The sequence below is a fragment of the Sinohyriopsis cumingii genome, chromosome 5, assembly GCF_028554795.1.
Source record: "Sinohyriopsis cumingii isolate HCF-2022 chromosome 5, ASM2855479v2, whole genome shotgun sequence".
Taxonomy (NCBI): domain Eukaryota; kingdom Metazoa; phylum Mollusca; class Bivalvia; order Unionida; family Unionidae; genus Sinohyriopsis; species Sinohyriopsis cumingii.
Window position 1 is genome coordinate 78,354,971 of NC_142965.1, and position 27,007 is coordinate 78,381,977.

General features: G+C 34.6%; 1 protein-coding gene across 2 annotated transcripts in view; it reads right to left on the reverse strand.

Annotated features, from left to right (window-relative positions):
- LOC149799536 (uncharacterized) overlaps positions 1 to 27,007 on the reverse strand; it is a 349,619-nt gene that overhangs the window by 82,831 nt on the left and 239,781 nt on the right. For both annotated transcript variants that reach the window (XM_089958886.1, XM_089958885.1), the window contains exon 6: positions 827 to 915. In XM_089958886.1, the coding sequence (XP_089815012.1) occupies positions 869 to 915 (47 nt within the window). In that variant the 3' untranslated portion in view covers positions 827 to 868. The remainder of the gene's footprint in view (positions 1 to 826; positions 916 to 27,007) is intronic.

Here is a 27,007-nt window from a genome sequence, read left to right on the forward strand (position 1 = left end):
ATATGTGCTATTTTCACCTATTTATTTATTTATTTATTTATTATTGTCTTGGCTTTGCCAAAATGCTGGACATTCGGATAACGATGTTGTCATTGGCTGAATTGGTATAAAAAAATTGATCTTTTTCATCACTGTAGCCTCCTTTGTAAGTATCCTGCAGGTGCCTTATTACATTTTACCAAGTAATAAACTTCTTCCCTTGACTTGTGGAAGTATTTTTCTTGGATGTAGAATATTTTTTTTTTTATGGATATCTTGCAAAACAAATCTACAAAATAGCATACATTTTTCATACTTTAAAACTTATTCAAATTCCATTCATAAACTTAAGTTGCTTTATGAAACAGGGCCCTGATTTTGCATTGGGAATTTAGGCAGATGTCAGCCTGGTGAGTGATTTCTTGCCCCCTTTGGCCCCTTGTTGATATCATGGTGCATTTCGAAACTGATGCTCTCTCCTCAGAAGACCATGTTTAAATCGTGTTGTTTTCTTTGGCATCCAGACAGGTTTACATAGACTACCATTCCCAATTCCAATAACTGCTATTTTCTGGATGATATGGTTCTCTGATTGGTCCCGAAGAGACAACAACCCGCTGAAACTGACAGGATTAACACCGAGTGCATGGAAAGCTTGAGGTGTTCCATGTCAAAGAAGATAAATTCATCAGGAGTTTAACACTCTCTCTGCCACTGCTTAAACATATGCATATTTGTCTGTATGAATGTAGGTGATTTTCCACTTGCTGAAATCTCTAATTAATATACTCTGCTTTAATCAACCTTAGAATTATGTATTCTTCACTAAATACCTTAATTAACTTACCTTTAGTAGCAAGCCTTAAGTCTTAATACTGGATGGAGAAAATTATTCCAAAATGACAGTCCTCGTTACCAAAGGCCATACAGAGTTTTCTGAAGAAAAAAAGAGAAACAAGAAAAGTTATCTTACAAATTAATAAAATAATATTTTCTGATTTACAACAAAACTTTTGTTATCTTAATGTTCAAATTCTCATGTAAAAAAAAATTCATTGTTGTTTATGAACATGTCACACACAAAACTGCTGTATTTCTCCTATGATAAGACCTGGTGGCAAGTTTAATAAATATGTCCAAAAAGGGGGTGGAATTATTATTAGATAAAGGTATCCTTAGTCAATATTTCTCCAATTTTTGTAAAAGTTAGGATGAGCTTATTAAACATGGTCATATCACTGGATAAATATGGTTTGAAAGTTTTGTACAGATAGTAGTGGGATTGGGAGCCAATCTTAAGGTATAAAACACTCAGTAATTAAACACATTTTGGACTAAAACAGTGGGTAGACAGTTAGGCACAGTAAAATTAGGATGATGATAAATGCTTGAACTTAAGTTTTAACTTTTATAACTGTCATATATGGTCCTTTTTTATATGCATTTTTGATAGTAAAATGTAGATTGATTAAGTATTTGCATCATTTTGACACGTGTTCTTAGCAATGACATCCAACAGTTTATTGCAGAATGATGATTAACTGAAGATGGGAACGAGAGCAAGAAAAATGACAGAATTGAAAAAAAAATAATCAGATCAATTATCATGGCAACCAGTTTACTATGATGGGAATAATTACCACAAAAGTAAATTTCATCTTGTAAAAACTGTACCTTTTTTCAAACATTGAACAAATTTGCTAGCAAACAGGATTGAAGACTCTTGGCAAGAGAAGATATGGACAGATATCACATATTTGGTTAGTTAGTTATCTAGATGTGTACATGAGGAAGGATGGCTTACTGGTTAAGTGCTGTATAGCTAAACCCTGACTTAAGCAACAGTTACGTTTCATAGCCTTCATTTTTCATTAAAGAATATGTAATTCAATAACTTTAATACCATTCATTTCAGCCATTTATTAATCTTAATTGTTTTGTTGGCTGCCTTGTTGTGTCCTTGGGAAAGGTACCTAGCTCCCATTTCCTTAGTATAATACAGCCTATACTCTGTTAAAAGTACTGTTAACACCAACAAAAGAAACCCCAAATTATTTTCAAGTAATGGCGAGGTGACAAAACTTTTGATAAAGAACAATAAATATCCTCCAGACATCTGAACCTAAGTATTTCATTACTGGAAACATACTTAGACAGGTCTGATAATACTGAAAGTCCACATTTCTGAGGGCTTTCGTCCCATCTCTGACTTTATTAATTTCAAATGTTCTTTATGAACTCAAGATCTGTTTTATGAGAACTAAAGAACCAAAGAAATATATACAGTGGCCCAAGATTCCACATTTTGAAAAAAGCTATGCAACCTATAATACCTGTAGTTTAAAATTCAACAAGTAAGAATCTTACTATTGAACTGCCATCAACATGTATTCTGTGACTCTTGGAATCAGAAAGTTAGCAGTGGGAATTCATCTGGTAGTTTTGTATATAAATATGCAATAACAAGCAAACCATGCAGAAATCCCATAACATTAAATTAATTGGTCTATTTCCTGTACTGAGTAATTAACAATCAATAAATGGTTGTTTACATTAGAGTGCTGAAATAAGTGCATTTACATTCAGTATGTATTACAGACATTTGGTTCAACATGACCTAACAAATTTCTGATAAACAATGGGGTATTTTTGGTAGGATGCATGGTTTAAATCTAAGACAATTAACTCTGTTTATTTTACTTTGATTGCCCAAGTACCCGGTACTTCTAAAGATGTTTACTGTGGTCTCACAATAAAATCCATGAGTATTTGGAAGTGGGGGTTGTTGTTGTTCTCATGATACTTTTATATGTTATTGACTAAATTATGCTTAAGAAATGGCAGATAAGTGCTTTTCACATGGACACACTGTGACTGCTGACCCAGGCTGGTGGACACACTGTGACTGCTGACCCAGGCTGATTGACAAACTGACTGCTGACCCAGGCTGGTGGACACAATTTGACTGCTGACCCAGGCTGGTGGTCACACTGTGACTGCTGACCCAGGCTGATGGACACAATTTGACTGCTGACCCAGGCTGACTGACATACTGTGACTGCTGACCCAGGCTGATTGACACACTGTGACTGCTGACACAGGCTGATTGACATACTGTGACTGCTGACCCAGGCTGGTGGACACAATTTGATTGCTGACCCAGGCTGATTGACACACTGTGACTGCTGACCAAAGCTGACTGACACACTGTAACTGCTGACCAAGGATGACAGACATGCTATGACTTTGACCCAGGTTGATCTGGACAGGTATTGAATCCATGACCTTACGTTTACGAGTCCAATACTCTAGTAAATGGGCTACCATTGCTCTGCCTTCAATATACTAAATAAAGACCCTCATAAAACATGGGTGTGGTTACAGATCCCACTGAATTTTTTAATTCAGTTTTATCAATGCAGCTCATTTTATTTCACTTGAATTTAGTTCCTAGCTAATGAGAATTAATTATAAAATGGTATAACACCATTCAATACACTTGAATTTAGAACCTAGCTAATGAGAATTAATTATAAAATTGTATAACATCATTCAATACATTAATTTGGTAGTCCTGTGTTCAATGTAACAATTTTGACACATCAGCACATTTAAATCTACTTAATGTTTCAACAGACCTCAATATAATGTGACCTCACTATAATGCTCTACACTTATATGACTACCTGGAATCACACAATAATGTGAGATCAATTTTGTATATAATATACAGTCAAACAGGCAAATAGTGACCTTTCAGGGAACCACACAAAACAGCTCTGTTAATGCCAGAGGCGCGCACGTGTGTGCATGCGTGCGTGTGTGTGTGTGTGTGTGTGTGAGAGAGAGAGATGTGGACAGGCATTACAGTACATATGGATCTGTGAAATTCAAAAAATCATGGTCACTGGTTTGTGTGGAGCGGGTGCTCCCAATATGGAGGCATAATGAATTTTGTGGAGCCTGAAAAATGGTAGTTTACATAGGCAGGTGATCACTATGTGCAGGCATAGATATTTATATACATGATTGTACTCCTTGAGAAAATCAAAGCATTAAGAAGCAACATAGCTGTTTTCAACATCTGTGGTACCAAGTTCAATTTCTCGCTTTAGCACAAAGAAAAAGATAAATGGTGGCCCATGTACAGTCAATGATTCTTTTCAAGTTTTTTAGCTTCTACCACTTTAAAGATCACACTTTGTCAAAATATAAGCAATCATTGGTATTTAAATGTCCATTACATTTAATTAAGAAATTTTACAGTTTACATAAAGCAATACAGTTCAGATTACAATGGATGACCCAAAAATGATTCCAATGAGTGATGATTTTTCAAAATATTGCAAAATGTCATGAACCGAAATTCATTTTAAATTTGGTACCATCATAACTTCAATCACCTTTACATGATGTCATAATGTTAATTTCTTAACATCATGCACTTGTAATGGCATCTGTACAGTTCTGGCGCAAATTAAATTGCCTTTTTTTCTCTACATCATGTGAAAAAACAAATAATGACCTTTGTTTTAATAAAGCTTTTTGGGCCAGTAAACGTTGTCATATTTGTTATACTGACCTCCATTTCAGTCAATGTGAAGTTTACTTGTTCATAAAACTTCATATAGACCTAAAACATGGTCCATAATTCACTGTGGTGGATAGCAATCATACAAACATCAAATCCATTGGATGGTCTGCATGTACATATGAAGAGTTCAAACAGGTCACTTAACAAGCTGACGAACTGATAGGCGATTGATTCAGAAAGGGGTGCGAGTGTTTGACAGATGCAATACAATTAAAGGACAAAAGAAGGATAAGACTTTCTTGTGGGGTAAAGCAGATTAATTCATGTCAATGAATGGATCAAATGTAAGATGCCAAAAATCTGCAATTTCTATGGTGCAGACCTTTCACTTTTGAATGTGCCACTGTACAATTATTTTCCACCAAAGCCAGTATGTCAAAAAAAAAAAGTGGTGGAGAACATATTGTTGGCAAACACTAAACATGATTACGAATTGAATGGCAAGACATTAGAGACACATGCACCTGCTCTAATTACCCATTTCATTGCCACATAGATTCTCTCTTCCTTCCCACACCTTTCCACTTCGGCAATAAACTGAGCATTAAAAATACACACCTACAGTGTGTGCTTAATACATTTTTGGGGGTTAATTTCATTCAGTTAAGGATCATCATGGTATTTACATATTTACATTGTAAACAGTGCTCCCATTATATGTATATACATACTAGAAGAATTAGCTCCCTTTGTCTATGTTGGGAACTCTTCCCTCTGGAGGTTAAATCTTTCTCTTCCAATATTGTCATACCCCAATGGGGGCACCCACCAGTTATTATGTACTTTTGAAAGAGTGATGTATGTAAGGCGAAGTTGCTTGCATCTGAAACATGCACAGTGGAGAGAATGTTGGCATACCTCTATGCTACCTCAATGTAAGGTGGTTGACATTTCTTTGGATATTATACTTGTGGAAATTGTACATGATCTAACCACACTGCTAACTAAAATGACTGCTCCCTTGAGCTAAAAAAATCAGCCTGAACTAGTCTAAAATATACCATCTTTAGCAGCTATTAAAATAGTGAAAATGAATTTTGCCAGACTAGACAATACTAGACAATAGTCATAGAGCAGGCAGTTTTTAGTGGGACTTGGTACTGTAAGCAATGCTGGTTTTTAGTTTATATGAAGATTTTAGATTTATTTTACATAAAGATGTAGGACACTTACTTGGTGATTGTGTTTCTTTTGAACCCGAATGTAACAGTCTTTTCTAAATAGCCAGTATAATCATAAAGGAAACTTGGGGAAAGTCTTTTTCTTTAAAATTCTAACCCTATGCAAAATACGAACCTGTAGAGCGCCACCAATAAAACACATATAAGAGGATTTACATAGTAAAGATGCACAAAACATGAATGTAGGTGATGAGAAAATTGTGATGTTTTGTGTAGGTTTTATCAGCTCCTTCTCTCAACATGGAACGTTTAGACTGAGACATGGATGTTATCTGTTATGACCAAAGAGTGGGCCGTACACTCATTAAGACAATTGGAGTGCAGTATGTGATATATGGTATGGCATGATTCTATTTTTATGCCTACATTTTATCTTCTTGACCTTTCCATTAGGTCTGACATACAGATCATCCCTTTTACCTCTCCTTTCGGGCTATCAAGTGTTATTGGGTAATGAATCTCTCTTATTACACAACCATTAACTCCAGTGACATCAGCATTGTTTTTCTGCTAATACAATATCTGGTGTTAACCAGTAAAATGGAGAAATTCAACTTGTTTTTTGTTTACAGGAGAGAGTACATATATCTCTCTGGACATAAATCATACATAAAGAAATCACACCCTTACTTTCCCTACAGAAAACGTTTGTCCTTAATAACCTTCAAAAGACAAAATAAAAAATAAATAAAAAAACAGGGTTCTTATTTCTGAAGTAATGATTCCTCCCCTTCACTGTAACACAACTTTACTACAGGCATAACATGTAACATGAAGAAGTCTTCTGGTATGCGAACCATTATACAAATTTTCTAATCATTGAAAAGTGAACATTATAAAACATTAATGTGCTGTAGAAATTTTGCTTGTATAAAACAATGACATGATTTTTTTAATTTTTTAAAATTTATTTCTTCAGTTTTCTGAAGTCATTAATGAATAATAACATAATCTACAAAATGGAAAATGGCAGAAGAGCAGTAGCTACTCCACTGCCTACACAGCTATCTGAGGCCCTGGATGCATAGAAAATTAACAGATGGGTGATAATGGTTTGATGGTGGGTCTGCCTTTACAATGCTTGCTTGAATTCCCATGTATACAGTGTAAACCTTGATTTACAAGGACAATAGTAGATCTGAGTCTACATTGTAGTTCAGTAATAGTCTCATTCAACTGAACTCTTGAAAGTTGCATGGCTGAGTGAGATCTCCACCATAAGATGATGTAAAATGCTTCATTGACCTTGAAAGTTGCATGGTTGAGTGAGATGATCTGGTAAAATGCTTCATTGACCTTGAAAGTTGCATGGTTGAGTGAGATCTCCACCATAAGATGATCTGGTAAAATGCTTCAATGACCTGACAGAAGATGCTTCTGTTAAATCTTGTAGAAGCTCAACAAGAAAGATGTATTTTTTTTACTTATCTCAAAATCTATGTCGCCAAACTTTCTGCAATCATTCCTACCAAAACTGTATTGTAAATTAAAAACAATATTATTAAATGTCACTTTGCTGTAATCAGATGCCAGCTGGAAGGCTTGTCAAAATCAGCCAATGAAACCGTTATTGTTTACATGAAACATGATATCATCTCATCAACACAAAATGAATATTGTGTCACCTCATCAGCCAATGAAATTTTGGAAAAGCCAGGCTTACTGACATGGCAAGGAAAACTTCTTTCCTTTTCTTTAACAGAGCTTTATTTAGTGAAGATTCTGTGAGATCATGTAAGAGACTGCTAAATGATAGGATAATACCATGATGATTTTTTTAATCCAATCATTATTGATATGATAATATCATGATTTATTCATCCAATCATTATTGATATGATAATATCATGATTTATTCATCCAATCATTATTGATATGATAATATCATGATTTATTCATCCAATCATTATTGATATGATATCATGATTTATTCATCCAATCATTATTGATATAATAATATCATGATTTATTCATCCAATCATTACTGATATGATAATATCATGATTTATTCATCCAATCATTATTGATATGATATCATGATTTATTCATCCAATCATTATTGATATAATAATATCATGATTTATTCATCCAATCATTATTGATATGATAATATCATGATTTATTCATCCAATCATTATTGATATAATAATATCATGATTTATTCATCCAATCATTATTGATATGATAATATCATGATTTATTCATCCCATCAGATCATAATTATGACCATACCAAGATTTATTCCTCCAATCAGATTGCAAGATTTTAGTCCTGATCAAAACGTGAGTATGAGCATTACTCCGCTGGTTAACCTCAGCAGGAAACCTAACTCATTAGAACTTAAATATGAATTTCGCCTGGAATTCAATGTGGCATTTATGGTAACTATAAACAATGTTGCAAGCCATGGTCATTAACCTCTGTGTGTGTGTGTGATTTGGATTTTTAGTATAGCTTTAACAATTCTTCAGTCAGATCCCTATAATGTCTACAGTGTGGCAGTTTATAGTGATGTCTAGCACTGGGGCATTATGCTGCAGACATGTAGCATGATGTCCCACCCAGTCACGTTATCCTGACACCAGGCCAACCAGTCCTAACACTAACCTGGGGCCCCGAGTGGCCGAGTGGTCTAAAGCGCTCACCGTTACGGATCACTGCCATCTCACCTCTGTCCGCGTCAGTTCGAGTCTCGGATTCGGCTAATGTGGTTATGTGAGAAAGCTTGCCAGTAGCTTCTTGTGGGTCGGTGGTTCTTTCCGGGGTTTTTCCGGGTTCTTCCTCCACCATTAATACTGGCCGCCATGTATGGCCTATCTTGTGCTGAAAAGTGGCGTTAAACCCTACAACAAACAAACAAACAAACCTAACACTAACCTCTTAATGCTGAGCACCCGCTATTTTTAGTATAGCTTTAACAATTCTTCAGTCAGATCCCTATAATGTCTACAGTGTGGCAGTTTATAGTGATGTCTAGCACTGGGGCATTATGCTGCAGACATGTAGCATGATGTCCCACCCAGTCACATTATCCTGACACCAGGCCAACCAGTCCTAACACTAACCTCTTAATGCTGAGCACCTGCTATTTTTATATATATTAACAAAGGCAACCTCTTATCAACTGTGTTTGGAAAAAAAATCTGATTGGCTCTTGACCTTCCAAGAATTGTACTCCATTCTCAATGACTTTTGCTAACAATGATTGGTTAAGCATGTTTATTTACATTCATGAGAAATATGGAAATCTTATCGCAGGCAGCCATTAAGGTGGACAGAAAGCATAGCAAAGAAAATCTTATTGTAGGCAACCATTAGGGTAGAAAGAAAGCATTGGCAGGCAGCTTGCAATGCTGTCCCATGAATTAACTAATTAGATGTCTACAGTATAACTTAACTAACATGTAATAACCCTGTTTAATATTTTAACATAACCTCAATCATTTATTTTCAATGAAAGTCAACATTATCAAGCATTATCTATCAGAGTAATGGAAATGTTATCTATTGCTTTAGGCTTATCATATGTGCTATTGTTTCATTCCAATTATAAGATATCTTTATTGTTACCAAAGGAAAGAAAACCATGATAAAGCAGTTTTACAGCATTAAGAAGATCATAAAGGCAGCTGAATGGTGGACTGGTTTACATTTCTTTGCTAAATAATTCACTGTTTAGATAAAATTAATGAATGACACATATTTTAAGTTGATAAGGTTACCAAACACAAACAATGAAAAACAGGAGGCCTATTTCTTTACATACACAGTCTATATTTCTTAGCTGCAGATTCAGTTGGAGGTAGGGGACTTTGGATATTCAGTCAAATCCCTCCCTTCCAGCTGAAATGGCATGCAGTGTTCATTCAAGTGAAAGTGAGAGAAAAAAAGTTTGCAATATTAAGTCAAACAAACCATCCCCCTTTTTCTTCAAAGCATTACCATATATACTCACTTTTAAGTTCTGTCCAATTGCAAACAACAGACACAACTCTATCCATGCAGCCTCGATCTGTATGGTTTACATTTGAAACCAACTTACATGCATGTATACATGGTATATCTTGAATATAGTCAATACAGCCTAACTTTACAACCACCTCCCTTAGACAGCTACCTGTCATATTCATAGAAAAAGTTTCTATTTTCTCAGTTGTCATTGTTCATTTACCCTGAACTTCCAGCAAACTGACAAAATTATAATACATTGTATATTCTTCAAGCGCTCAGATAAAAAAAAAAAGCAGTTGTACTGTGTAATCAAATTGTTATTACCAAGATTAATCTTTGAAATAAATTATCAATGCACATATTTTCATCTCTTGTGAGCCTTTAAAGCAGGCATGGGTATCTTCATCATGGGCCAGAAAATAAATTTTAAAGCCACACTCTGTAACACAAATTAACAGATAAAACCAGGTCACTGACCAGATCCAAACTGCAGGCTGCATTTTTCACATCTGTTTTAAAGGCATGAACAGAATATTTTTATTACTTTTTTTGGGGGGGACTTAAATGTTCACGGTTTTGGCAAATATTAAGCTGTTTTCAGTATTAAATTTGTAGATTAGGGTTGGGTTGGGGGTGTAAGTGTAATGGTTTAATACTGATAATTATTTTTTAACAAGGATATTTAGTACCCCTCGAGGTTTTCAATCTATCTGTTTGCCTAGGTATCAGGAAGTTCAGACCAGCAAAAAAAAAAGGTTCAACAATATTATATACGTCAAAGAAACAACATATGTTTGTATAAATCGTTGGTGCAAAAAGGTTAGTATATGAAAACAACAACAAAGGAAGAATAACAGATGATTCAAAATGCATGGTTCAAAATTGTAAAATACTTTTTCTTGAAACTTTCAAAAGATTTTGCTCCTTGAGCGATTGCAGGTTAGGAGTTCTATATGCATTTTCCAGAATATTTCATAATACACCTAAACAGTTCAGTATTTTGATTTTGGAATAAGTTGTTTCGTGTATTCTGGTACACTACAGTTTATACAGTTGTAAACAATGATTGATTAAGTTAATTCAGTTATTCATAACTGGCAAAATGCAGGTATTACAGCAAATTATTCTACTTTGTTTGGGATTTACGCTAATTCCACTTTAAATCCCTTTCAATTACTGCATGCTTTTCATCTTTCACATTTTCAATCACCTGACCATCACTGTAAAACTGAGAACCATCCCAGAAGTGGAACACTTCTTGGTCCTCTGAATTGTACTGAATATTTTGTTTTTGTTCTACAAAAAACATATTTCTTCAATAGGTTTTTAAATTTATGGCTTGTTCAAACCCTGAAATCAAAGAAATTGGCATGCCATGAAAAGAAGTAAATTTACAGAATTCAAAACATGTGTGGACTAATTGGACCTGACCGTCAAATCAAACTGTAGAAATTAAGTATTTTATATTTAGGCAATACAAAAAATTCATGAAATGTTAATGTCTCCAAAGTGGTATTCCTACAAGTAAAACTAACCGACATTAAGGTTGCAGCTGAAATTAGGAATGGCAGCTTATGTAAACCATGTCTGTCTGGATGCCAAAAAAAACAACATGATTCAAACATCATCTTCTGAACATAGAGCATCAATTCTGAAATGCACCATGATATCAACAAGGGGCCAAAGTGGGCATGAAATCACTCATCTGCCTAACTGTCTAATGTAAGATCAGGGCCCTGTTTCATAAAGCAACTTTATGTTTATGAACAGAATTAACAGTAACCACTTAGGCCACAAGAGCAGTCCCCAACATGATCTTTCATTTATAACACCCCTCCATGTTGATTGGGTCATCAAATGTTGTAATAACATTACATTGTATAGAGTGTGAGGTAATGAATATCCATTTCATTAGATTGGGGAATGTCTCAAAATGATTTCTCTCTCTAAGACACATACACAAACAACCACCCACACATTCTCTTCAAAGCAGGCTTAAGTTAATTACTCACTATATATGATTAATATTGTTAACAACATGATAAAAAACTAAACTTTAAAAAATTCTGTAGTTAATAATGCATTGATGCAAATAATTAAAATTTAAGAAACTCTTAGGTTAAGTATAAATATTACAAGAACAAAAACTTGAACACATGATTTAACTAGCTTAAGCAGGGTAAGATGATTTAGTTGCAAATTTCAAGCAGCAAAAACAATTGACAGCCTTTGATTCTGTCAGCAGGGTCAGCTAGCTTCAGTGTTTGAAGCTTGTCAACAAGGATTAATTATACTATGTGTAAACAGAATTCCAAAAGGATTAAAGAGACTAATAGATTATGGCTGAATTACTAAGGAGCTAAGTCACCTTAAAAATGGATTGGCTTGGCTTTGGATATTTTAAATTTGCCCCGCTGTCTAAAAATGTGTTATCTCCCAATGTTAAAATGCCTAAATCAAAGCAACCAAAATTTTGGATGAAATTCAATAATAGACAGAAGTGGCAATTTTAGTGGTTGGAATCAAATTCAAAGGACATGAATTATGCATTCTGCCCTTTCCAATTTTAAAATCTGCTATGATGGCAGGAATGACACTGCACATCATGCAGCATATTAATGCACATTATATGTGACAAAAAATTCACCAAAACTGAAATCCAATAGGCACCAAACATGGATAAAGATATATATATGCCGAGACACAGTTTGCAAACTTGATAACCAAACATAATCTCCTGTTTACAGTAGCAGATCATTTTCCAGATCTAGTCAATGAAATGCTCCCCAACTAGGAAATCACACAAATACTCACAAATTGGTGAACATTACTCACATAGTGACCTGAACTTCGAATCCTCACTGGAAGGCATGTGCCAATATGAAAAATTTGCAATTTTCATTGAAAATCCTTCATCTTTATAAGTCAAAACTCCTGACCAAATTTTTTAAATACTCCAATTTGTCATAAACAGACTTATATGTTCTGTCACATGTATGATAGCATATTTTCCTCTATTAAATCACTGAGTGCAATAAATTCTGTATAATATCCAAATGGAACTAGATCTTTACAGATGATAACAGCCAAGATTTTAAAGAAAAAAATACAATGCCATTTTAAATGTGTTTAAATAACACAGATGTCCCATTTATAAGTCTTTCTTGTTTTAACTTACAAATATTTTTATCTAAGAACCACAAAGTCTGCATGAAAGAATTATTATGAGTCATTATCAAATAATTAAGTAATCCAGTTTCTTGAAGATCTAATGATGAAGGGATGAATATTTTTTTCGATTTATTGAAGACAGCTGTCTATATCATAAGGAGCAGAAATGCTGACCGTGTCACATGCAAACAATCGGAATTATTTTTTAATATCATGAAGAGTGGCCATCAAAAAGAAGATATAGTTTACTAAATAAGAATTTCTGTATCCTTATTTCTTGTTTTATATCAACAAATCCGGATCCATACATACAGAATATTAAGGGCAATTTTTCAACAATGATTTCTGACAGAATTTCAGTATTGTTAGTGATTTGATGTTTTAACTTGTCTATATGTTTAGGTTAGTCAACAAAGTAAAATGTATCATTATGCATATTAACTTTTTACATGTCATTCTTTTACGGAAACAATGTACAGTAAATAAAGGGATGTTGTGAAACATTTCAAAATAATTTGTTCTCTAACTCTCTCTCTCTCTTGTCACAAACATACACACAAAAAAGCACTTAATTAAGTCCACCTGGGAGTTGCTGTAAACTTATGTAAAAATGTATGGGAAATTTACAAATAAATGTAATTCTCACAAGTGAAACATAGGTAATCAAGTATAAAAGTCATAGTGATAGGTTAAGAAAAAACTTTTCAAAACCGTAGCAAGAAATCTGAGTCAGTTTGATGCTTTTGTAAATATTTCTTCTGATGTTGTTCATCAATGTTAATAAACAAGTTTCAAGGTTTCTCTATTTTTTCAGCCATATTTCATATCAGCATCAAGGGTCCAATATTGAGAGACCATTATGTGGTTGTACTTTCTGTCAACACTTATCAAAGTCTTTTTCAGTGTCTTTTTCTGATAATGCAATTTAAATGCATTTAAATTTTAGTAATAAGCAGCCATATTTGACGGTGTGGTGGCATCACTTGTAAAAAAAACTGAAACCCCTTCACTCCACATTTGCATATTTTTAAGTAATAGAAGCCATATTTTGATGGTGGGTTTGCATAATTTATATCAAAACAGAAAGCTCCTAATATCAGGATGCTTTTTGTCAAAGTTTGTCCATTTCTGTCCTGTGATTTGTATTAAAATAAATATCTACAGGAATTTCCATTTTGTGGCTGGTTTATTTCAAGGTAGATTTGCAGAATTTGTTTGAAAAAATATTGAAAGCCCCCTTTGGCAGAATGCTTTTTTTTCTCAGAAATTCAGTAAAATTCTTTTGTGCAGTTTTTGAAAAGTCATTTTCTTAAGATTTTTCTATTTTTAGTAATGGTGGCCATATTTGATGGCAGACTGACATAATTTTTCAAATTTTGCTAATCGCTCTATTTTACCTGTATATAATGTTGGCCTTAAGCGTTTCAGTGCTTGAGTTGAAGAGTCTAAAGAATGAAAATACTGGCATGCAGTATTGTTGGCCAAAAATGCTTTGTCTTTAAAATGCCTTAAGACCTGAAACTGTTGAAATAGTCAACTGTTTATGTGGTGCATGACACCTATTAATGATACAAAGTTTCATCCCTTCATCTCAAACTGTCTAAAATACAGGGTGGAAGGAAAAAGTGTCAGAAAAATGTCAGAGAAAAATTCAGTATATAACATCACCATAATGGCCTTGAAGATAAGACCCCAGTGTGGTAAAAAAAAACCCCACCTGCTATTGATGACATATATGTATGCTTAATATCCAACAGCTCCAGAGTTATAGAGTGGAAAAAATGAGTGTGAGGAAAAACATAAAATACTGTACTGTGGCCTGGGGTTTGATGATAGGATGACAACACTTCCTCTAGTGATGATGTACCAATATACCAAGTTTCATCTCTTGATCTCCAATGGCTTTAAAGTTATAGAACAGATGGGAAAGTGTAATGAAATGATACAATACTGAATGGTGACCTTAAAGATAGGGACCCCAATGTGCTGGAACAGTATACATCTTCTAGTGATGATATTGTAAGTCTACCAAGTTTCAACCCTTGATCTCTATCAGTTTTAAAGTTATAAAGCAGAAGACAAATGCAACAGATGGATGTATAGAATCACACATACTATGTCCCATGCTTTTCTTCAAAAAGGCATGTTACAAAAATACATGGGGTGTCTGCAAAGTAAGCTGGGTCATTAAAAGACAGTTACATTATTAAGTTTAGTGCTATCAAAATATTCTGAGTAAACATAACTCTCTTTAAACTGACTCCATATTTTAAACAGCATCAAAACAGATATTTAGAAATTCACGTACTAAGAATTAACTTAAACTCTAGATGCAATTCAAATTTCCAAATTTATTAGTGGTTAAGGAATATTGGGTCATAAAATGAGAAAACCAACACTAAAATACATTTCTAAAATTGAAACAGGAAGGCCTGACGCAAGGCCGAAAAATATCCAAGGGCAAAGTAAGGTAGCCAGTGCAGACTGGTTTAAAAGCATCACCAACAAAATTACTTGAAGATCACTGAAGATTACTGCATTTATTTCCAATTAACATTTTTTATGATCTTTAAACCCAGACAGGTCTTTCTTGTAATTGTGCTGTTAGTAACCATGAAAGGTTTCTTTTGCCGTAATATAATTTTGTACAAATCTGAAAGACAGGATGCTTTCTGTTGAATTCTTTTGAGTGGTTCTTTTAGATGTCAATAAAATGCAATGGTGGCTGTAGATATAAACTTGGCATCACTGTAAGAAATCGAAGGACCATCATGCCAGGATGTTTTCTGTCAAATTTGGTCAAATTCTGCTCTGCAGTGTTTGAGAAGTCATTTAAGTATCCCCCCCCCACAATTTGAAGTAATGGCGGTTGTATATGACAGCAGATTAAAATCAGCTGTACAAATGAAAGGTCCTTATGCCAGAATGTTTTGTTCAAGTTTTGTTGAATTTTTTTTTTAATTAAAAGTTTTTATTTTCAGTAATGGCAGCCATATTTGACATCAGCTCTGCATCCTTTGTATAAATTTAAGAGGTCTTCATGCCAGTATTCTTGTCAAATTTGCTCAAACTTTAATGTCCATTGGGTTTAGAGAAGGGGTCACTCATGCCTGGCCCACATTCAAGGTGTTTCTTTTTTTGTAATTGTGGCTTTATTTGATAGTACATCAGCATCATTTGTTCAAACTTTAAGAAAAACCTTCACACCAAGATGATGTCAACTTTGTCAGAAATGTTTGACTGAAACTGGTTAAGTGTGTGTATGTGTGTGTGTGTGATTTTGATTTTTAACAACTTTAGTCATATCACTATGCTGACTGCAGTGTGGCAGTTAATACTGGTGTCTAGCACTCTGAATATTAATTTCTACAGTGATCTCTTTTTATGAGAACACTTGACTTGAGACCATTTTTGTTGGTAGAAGGGTTGTCTCATAATAGTCTTATATAACAGACATAAGTCTCACAAGGAATATTTCATTATATAAAACCTCACAAAACATGGTTCATGAATCAAATCCTGTGTTGTATTTAAACATTTTTTCAATACTAAGTTGAGCGTGTACATAAATTGGAGTCATGTGACATTCCCGTGGGACTCCTGCTCCCACTCTAATTATGAAAATTCATGTGCAACTGCAGTTTCAAAAACCCCTTTCAAAGAAAATCATATATCTTCCTTTCTTGAAGAAAAAAGGACACCATAATACTCAACCAACCATAACTCTAAAATATTAATGTCAACAGTGAAATTCTAAAATATTAATGTCAATGGTGAATTAAATAGAAAGAAGCTGAAATAGTTTCCAATGATTCTTTAAATAAAAAAAATCTTTACAAAACTTTGGTGATTCAGCCGAAGTTTCCTTGAATTCAAAGGCACTTTGCTTCAAAGACCTTGGCACTAAGTAACCTACTTGTCTTTCCATAGTACCATAAAACTCCAAACAAAACAAATGAAAAGCACTGAAGTACACTTTGTGGCCTAGATGTTAACTCTGCTATTATTACCCTGAACACACACAACTAAAATTGCCTTAAATATTGAATGGATGGATGGGTGGATGGATGGATGGATGGATGGATGAATGAAAGAACAAATGAATGAACATGTGTGTCTGTTTTTAATTAATTTATTTATTTATAGCAAAAGATCAGATATGAATTGGTAAATTTTTAGGCTCAACCTACAGTTCTACTGTATCTGTTATTACGAAATACAATAACTGTCACATGTGACTGACATTTCAACATCGTTTCCAGTCTGATGGTATTGATAGATGTTAAAGCATATAACTGTCACAAGTGACTGACATTTCAACATCATATCCAGTCTGATGGTATAGATAGATGTTAAAGCATACAACTGTCACATGTGACTGATATTTCAACATCATATCCAGTCTGATGGTATTGATAGATGTTAAAGCATATAACTGTCACATGTGACTGACATTTCAACATCATATCCAGTCTGATGGTATAGATAGATGTTAAAGCATACAACTGTCACATGTGACTGACATTTCAACATCATATCCAGTCTGATGGTACTGATAGATGTTAAAGCATACAACTGTCACATGTGACTGACGTTTCAACATCATATCCAGTCTGATGGTATTGATAGATGTTAAAGCATATAACTGTCACATGTGACTGACATTTCAACATCATATCCAGTCTGATGGTATAGATAGATGTTAAAGCATACAACTGTCACATGTGACTGATATTTCAACATCATATCCAGTCTGATGGTACTGATAGATGTTAAAGCATACAACTGTCACATGTGACTGATATTTCAACATCATATCCAGTCTGATGGTATAGACAGATGTTAAAGCATACAACTGTCACATGTGACTGATATTTCAACATCACATCCAGTCTGATGGTATTGATAGATGTTAAAGCATACAACTGTCACATGTGACTGATATTTCAACATCATATCCAGTCTGATGGTATAGATAGATGTTAAAGCATACAACTGTCACATGTGACTGATATTCCAACATCATATCCAGTCTGATGGTATAGACAGATGTTAAAGCATATAACTGTCACATGTGACTGACATTTCAACATCATATCCAGTCTGATGGTATAGATAGATGTTAAAGCATACAACTGTCACATGTGACTGATATTTCAACATCATATCCAGTCTGATGGTATTGATAGATGTTAAAGCATACAACTGTCACATGTGACTGATATTTCAACATCATATCCAGTCTGATGGTACTGATAGATGTTAAAGCATACAACTGTCACATGTGACTGACATTTCAACATCATATCCAGTCTGATGGTATAGATAGATGTTAAAGCATACAACTGTCACATGTGACTGACATTTCAACATCATATCCAGTCTGATGGTATAGATAGATGTTAAAGCATACAACTGTCACATGTGACTGACATTTCAACATCATATCCAGTCTGATGGTATTGATAGATGTTAAAGCATACAACTGTCACATGTGACTGATATTTCAACATCATATCCAGTCTGATGGTATTGATAGATGTTAAAGCATACAACTGTCACATGTGACTGACATTTCAACATCATATCCAGTCTGATGGTATAGATAGATGTTAAAGCATACAACTGTCACATGTGACTGACATTTCAACATCATATCCAGTCTGATGGTATAGATAGATGTTAAAGCATACAACTGTCACATGTGACTGATATTTCAACATCATATCCAGTCTGATGGTATTGATAGATGTTAAAGCATACAACTGTCACATGTGACTGACATTTCAACATCATATCCAGTCTGATGGTATAGATAGATGTTAAAGCATACAACTGTCACATGTGACTGACATTTCAACATCATATCCAGTCTGATGGTATTGATAGATGTTAAAGCATACAACTGTCACATGTGACTGACATTTCAACATCATATCCAGTCTGATGGTACTGATAGATGTTAAAGCATACAACTGTCACATGTGACTGACATTTCAACATCATATCCAGTCTGATGGTATTGATAGATGTTAAAGCATATAACTGTCACAAGTGACTGACATTTTAACATAGCGTGGGTATGTGGGAAAGCCTGCCAGTAGCTTCTCGTGGGTCGGTGGTTCTTCCCTGGGTTTTCCAGGGTTCTTCCTCCACCAGTTATACTGGCTGCCATACATAGCCTATCTAGTGCTGAAAAATGGCATTAAACCCTACAACAACAACAACAACAACATTTTAACATCATTTCCAGTCTGATGGTATTGATAGATGTTAAAGCATATAACTGTCACATGTGACTGACATATTTTAACACCATTTCCCCCATAACATGATATTAATAGATATTACAGCACAGAAGTACTTTCATACAACATGTTTTAATACCATTTCCAGTCTGACGGCATTGATAGATGTTAAAGCATATACTAACGTTCAGATGTGACTGACATATTGTAGCACCATTTCCAGTCAAATGGTAATAATGGATGTTACAGCATATAATAATTTTCAGATGTGATTGACATATTTTAGCAACATTCCCAGCCAAATGGTAATAATGGATGTTAACAACTTTCAGATTTGACTGACATATTTTAAAACCTTTACCAGTCTGATGTTATCATCATAGATATTATGGCAGATAAGTGCTTTCACACAATGTAACTGACATGTTTTAACATGTATGATGGAGTGTGATCTTGTTCTCTTTGGGTTTATGTCACTATCAGGGCCCTGTGTGCCAGAACAGTCTAAGGCACTCAGCTTTACAAATCATTCATGCATTTCATAGTCATCCATGTGAGTCCAAGTCTTGCCTTTACCATCATGGATATTTGAAAACATTTGTCAGTAGCCACCTGTAGGTCTGTGATTTTTCCCATGGTCATCCGGAATTCTATCTCCACAAAATATTCTGATTGCCATGTATAGTCTATCATATATGGTGCTAGATAGTTCTTCTTTTATCATTTAGTGGTTTTGTAACAGTTGACCGAGGCAAATATTAGATTTAAGTTTCTTTTGTTATATTATTTTTAATTATTAAAATTTTTTAGGTGATGTTATTCCAATATTAACCTATTTGTCTAACAATATACCCCAAATTACTGTGACTAAATCTATTTAAGGGGTCACCCATTTTCGTGGTTTTGCAAAAACTTACATTTTTTTCAATATTTATGTTCTTGGATTCACAGAATGGCTCTGATTACTTCCACAAAAGTACTCTGACTGTTTCAAGAGATGGATCATTGTTCACTGCGTCTATAAATCTGTGACAAGTAGCAACCATCAAAACTATCAAAAACTGATATCCAGCAAATAAAACCTGTAAATTAACAGTATTCCTCATCCAAATATACGCACAAATCATGAGGTTTACCTTGGCATTTTTGTGAGCTGGAAATTCTGCCACAAATGTAATATTCCTCAAATTTCCATAATGATATTGGTAATGGAGGTTATATGGCATTCTTATATCAAAGGTGCCAAAATTTGAAAAATGTTCACAGCAGCAAAAATACTTGATATTGGACAGTTTTCAAGCTCATAATTAGCAAATGTTATGAAGGAAATATGTGTCTGATAACATATAATGAGATAATGCAAATATTAAACACTGCTAAGAAATGTTGAATTGCTGGGGAGGAACCTAAATTTTACTTCTAATATGACCAAAGATATTGGTGTCAACAGCCTACATAGCACATGGGCATTAATTCAGAGATGTGATTAATCCTTTGACATCCAGGTTCCTATGTAAACAGGAGTAATATTAACCCCTGACCATTCATATCCCAATTTATACTCCATCTTTAACAGTATGGAAGATAAGTGGCATAAAACATATATTACACATTAAGATAAGGAATATAAAAAGTATAATGCACTTCAAGATAACTCTACCTGAATGAGGAAAGTAACGTTGTCTGACCCTAATTCACCATGAACTGCTGTGAATAAATGGGCTGCAGTGATTTTGATCCATTTGCCTTCTGATAATCATAATTTTTAATCATAGGTTGGAATACTACTGTAATGCCAGTAAATTATTTTGTAGGGTGTGCAAATAATTATAGGTTAATGCTATCTTGATAGTCATAATTTTCAGATTGATTTTGAACACGGGGTGTTGCAAAAAATACTACCATTGTAATTATCACATTAAAATATGAGAGCTTGTTAAATACCACTTTTTATATAGAACAACACTGGAGCTTGCTAAATACCACTGTTTATATAGTACAACATAAAATCCTGCCAAATACCACTGTTTATACTGTACAACACTGGAGCTTGCTAAATACCAGTTTATATAGTACAACACTGGAGCTTGCTAAATACCACTGCTTATATAGTACAACACTGGAGCTTGCTAAATACAATTTTATATACAGTACAACACAAATGCTTGCTAAAATCATTTTTTATACAGTACAACACAAAACCTTGCAAAATAACAGTGTTTATGTAGTACAACATGGGAACTTGCTAAATACGACTATTTATATAGTACAATATAAAATCCTGCTAAATACCACTGTTTACACAATACAACATGGGCGCATGTTAAACACTTTTGTTTATATAGTACAACACAGGAGCTTGCTAAATGCCACTATTTATTGCATTGTCATACAATATTACAACACAAGTGCTTCTTCAATGCTACTGTCATATAGCATTACAACACATGACCTTGCTAAAGAACACTGTCACAAACAAAGGACCTTGCTAAAGAACACTGTCACGTAGCATTACAACACAGGACCATGCTAAAGAACACTGTCACATAGCATTACAACACAGGACCTTGCTAAAGAACAGTCACATTGCATTACAGTATAGGACCTTGCTAAAGAACACTGTCACATTGCATTACAACAAAGGACCTTGCTAAAGAACACTGTCACATAGCATTACAACACAGGATCTTGCTAAAGAACACTGTCACATTGCATTACAGTATAGGACCTTGCTAAAGAACACTGTCACATTGCATTACAACAAAGGACCTTGCTAAAGAACAGTCACATTGCATTATAGTATAGGACCTTGCTAAAGAACACTGTCACATTGCATTACAACATAGGACCATGCTACAAAACACAGGTATGCAGCAATACAGTATGATAAGTGTGTTCAAGCATGACAGGAGCTGTCAAAGTAGAGTATACTCATTGAACATAACACAGAAAAAAGTGAAAGTAACTGTTACACGGGGGGAGTGAATGTCCCTCCGTATTTGGTTTTCGTTATCTAGGGGTTGACCGCCCTCGATGTTATTGCCTGGTTCGAGTAAATATAAATATAAGTGGTGAAACTTATAGGTGGGATAGATAGAGATCTGAGCAGGTATATAGAACAAACCAACACAAACCCCTGTACATGTAAACAAACAATTTAATCAATTACATACAAACACTGTGAAAATTCATTACATCAGGAATGTACTCTGCTTTTAGAAATTTAACTTTCACTGAAATACAAAGAAAACGCAAATAGATTAAAATAAGATAGTCGATCTGTTACTGATAGATTTATTTCATCATAGGATCGAGTGAACAATCAAAGTCAACGTCTTGTACGATTTCATAACCTGCTCGTCCTCAGTCTGTTTTTGCTTCCTCTGTTGCTGTTCAGACCCTTGGATCTCGGGATGATACTTTCTACCACCCGTCTCAGGACACTCTCAAAATACTTCTTCAGAAATTAATACGTCGCAGGGTTGCGTCACAGGATTATATGTCTCACTGCACTCTTCTCTATGCTTCTCCGTATGGGTCTCAGAATAACATCACATCATTCGTTATACGTCTCTGGAGCTATTTTCTCCCTTTGCTGTCAACGCTTTCTCCCTCTAATCGGTAAATTAGTTCATCGGTTCCTTTCGACAATCGTCCCCTTTTTGGACAACAGTTTTACGGAAATTTCTTGCAAATTCCCGGAGTCGTAACCTTTGGGTCTCCTCTTGTAGGAAAAGCTTAGACTGATTAAAATTCGATGCGGGCGATATTAAAACCTATGAAATTTTGTGTTGGAACACGCCCTCTCATTTAACGTACCAATCAGAATCAAATATCTCTGCCGCCCTTTTTTTTCCAGAGGCGCCAAAGTCAGGGTCAACTTGACCCTGGTAGTTTGAGTAACAGAGTTTCTGCGTTCTCTCAATTGTGACAACTTTACCATGAAAATGAAGTTTTCCTTGTCCTAAATTGTCGGCCTGGCTGCTGTATAAACAAATGTTTAATTAGGAACAGAATTCTCCCTCTAAAGGACATTACCGTACACGGTAGTATGGCGATATGATACACGCTTGTCTCCATAAATCTAATTAATGGTTGTCTGGTCTCAGCTAATGTATTCTTGTTAGATGGACATAAAATCTGCCACTTCACAGTAACAATTCGTAATGTACAATATATGTGGTTATGTTTCAACCAATTGAAAGCAAAGATGGTGACTATCATACTTTGCTTTCTTATATACAGGTTATAAGCCTGACAAAATTCAAAATCTTGTCTTAGTGTCAAGATGGAGTACAGATATTTGCAAAATAATACTAAGAATAACAGGTTTTATGTATAAAAAATAATATACCAGTAAAAGATTATGCTTTGATGGTCTACTAACATGTATGAGTATCTTGTATAAGGCCAAAAGACAATTTGTGTGTGTTTCCTATTGCAATGTTTTTAAAATTAGGGTAGGTAGGTAGGGATTGTTTACTTAAAACATTATATTTATTATTATAATTAGTATATATAATGTACTAAGCGCTTCAAGTACTGGGCTAAACCAGCTCAACTGGATGCACAAATCAAGTTTGGGAGTTATTTTTTTTTTACTCTGGGGGGAAAATAGTTGTTGTTGTTGTTATAGGGTTTAATGCCATTTTTCAGCACAAGATAGGCTATACATGGCAGCCAGTATAAATGGTGGAGAAGAACCCCGGAAAACCCCGAAAAGATCCACTGACCCACGAGAAGCTACCAGCAAGCTTTCTCACGTACCCACATTGACTGAGCTAGAGACTCAAACCGATGCAGACAGAGGTGAGATGGCAGTGATCCGTAATGGTAAACACTTTTGATCACTTGGCTACTCGGGGCACCTGGGAAAAAAGTAAAAAGTGCTAGGGTTGGCAATGAGAAATAGAAATATTTGGCAGACAGGAAATGCATTTTTTTGTGTGCCTAATGCTCCAGTATCAAACATATGCCAATGAAAAAAAAAAATCATTAATTAGCACTGTGGATATATACTGTATGATCAATACCTGTATACAGAAAATGTTGGCAAATTTACTGCTTAGACCAATAATGGACTGAGTGAAAAATGGAACATCTCTTTCAAGAAAATCAGCATCTTTTCCTTTAAAAACAATATAATAATGAGAACATCAAAGTATTCATGAAAACTGGATGGTGGATGTTGAAGTTATAGAGATTTGAAACCATATCTTATATCAACAAAAGTCAAATAGGTGACCCACCAAGCTTTTGACCAACAAAGTTCATGGAAAAAAAATGCAATCAGGTAAGTATTTACAAGTAGCTGTTCATTTGACCTATCACTGCGCCACTGACATTTTTCCCATGATAATATTTTTATTTTCGAAGAGGTGCATTTGTCTTTTCTTCTTTGCTGTTTCTACATAGTTTTAAGAAAACATGTACAATATCATCGAAGCTGGTTTGAATTACACTATTTTTAATGTACTCTTGCCATCATCTTTACAAGCCAAGGGTGATCAATCCACTTCACTCCACATCAACCCATGGCATATGAAGTCAGCCAAAGCAGTATTTTTAACAAGTACCCTCTTGTGGATGAAAGAGTTACTGTCTATAGCAATCTCAAAGAAGTGACCAATGAGAGTACTTGTTACACATATAGCAATCTCAAAGAAGTGACCAATGAGAGAACTTGTTACACGTGTTTAAAGATATTCCATATAACAACTTCTGTCATTCCATACTCCTTGACTTGAAAGACAAGAAGATGCCACAATAACATAAGTCCCAAATATCTTACTAGATCAGTCTATTTCAGTTGTATCCAATAAAATAGCACATAACTGTTTTGGCAAGCTAAACATACCAAAGGCTCAATGTGGAATGATGTAGACTGGCAAGCATGGGCTTGGGAAGATGACTGCATATACTAAGGAATCTGGTGGTCTGATGACGATGGGCATGGGAAGAGGACTGCATATACTAAGGAATGGGGTGGTCTGATGACGATGGGCATGGGAAGATGACTGCATATACTAAGGAATGGGGTGGTCTGATGACGATGGGCATGGGAAGATGACTGCATATACTAAGGAATGGGGTGGTCTGATGACGATGGGCATGGGAAGATGACTGCATATACTAAGGAATGGGGTGGTCTGATGATGATGGGCATGGGAAGATGACTGCATATACTAAGGAATGAGGTGGACTGATGAGCATGGGCATCGAAAGATGACTGCATATATTTAGGAATGGAGTGGACTGATGAGCAAGGGCTTGGGAAGATGATTGCATAATCCAAAGAATGAAGTGGACTGAGGAGCATATGCAGGGGAAGATGACAACATATACAGTGTACTAAGGAATGAGGTGGACTGAGGAGGCTATCAGCATGGAAGATGATTGCATATACTAAGGAATGAGGTGGACTGAGGAGCAAGGGCATGGGAAGATGACTGCATATACTAAAAACAATCACAAAATTCTCAAATATGTCACTGTAATAATGAAAACAATGTCATAAACTGTGGAAGTGTTAGATTTCCATAATTCACAAAATATAATTTGTGTTGTTTTTTCTATTTCTCTCTCTTACAATTTTTGTACAGTCCATGAGAGACATTGTGCTCTACGAAAACAATGTTACATTTATGTACCCAAATGATGTGAAAAACGTCTGAATGTTTAGTCTTGCTATGACTGTAAATGTTGACCCATGATGTGATTTGTATTTGTACAGATTTAAGTAAATGTACACTGTACAGTCTGAAGTGCACACGCATAAAGTTTTAAGTATATTGTGTAAGTTTCAAGTACATATGCACACATACACACACACACACACATTTTTAAGTACAATGTGTACAGGTTCAAGTACATGTGCATACATATTTAAGTACACTGTGTACATTTTTAAAGGACATAATTTTTTAAGTATATGTATATGGTTTTTAAGTGTATCTGCATAGTTTCAATTACACAGTATATGATTACAGTTTTCAGTATATATGCATACAGGTTTATGTATATATACATACAGATTTCGGTACACTACTGTGTAGCATCTTAAGTACATGTGCATACAGATTTAGGTACATATACAGATTTAGGTACATATACATACAGATTTAGGTACATATACATACAGATTTAGGTACATATACATACAGATTTAGGTACATATACTTACAGATTTAGGTACATATACATACAGTATTAGGTACATATACATACAGATTTAGATACATATACATACAGATTTAGGTACATATACACACAGATTTAGGTACATATACATACAGATTTAGGTACATATACATACAGTATTAGGTACATATACACACATTTAAAACTTCTCTGTAACTATTTAGTTTTGGATTTAGTGACATTAAAACCATGTTTAAAATTTAATGACAAATGTCTTTAACAGTCTGCATAAAAGCAATGCAATCAGTATTATCTTCATATGAGATTTTGCATAACATGATATATAGGAGATTTTTTTTACAAAACAAAACTAGGAAAGCATGTTCTTCTATACCAATGTGCATATTTACAACGGATACAAATCACAAAATATGGATGCCTAACACTTTTTTAATTTCAAGGTTACAAATCTGGGTCTCTTGGGAGTTGTATAATAATCATTATATCCACACTGCATAGATTGTACATTGTTAATAAATGCACTACTGTGTTTGACATTACCCTCTGGGGAAAAGCAGTGAATTAAAATTGCATATTTTATTTTACAATTCTGCTCAGAGTTAAAACATTTTGATATATGCTTTATATTTTTGACATGGCAAGAACATCAACTGATTACTCACCATCACATCCCTAATTATTTCACAAACAAGTAACAAAGAAACCTGACAAAATCATATGTT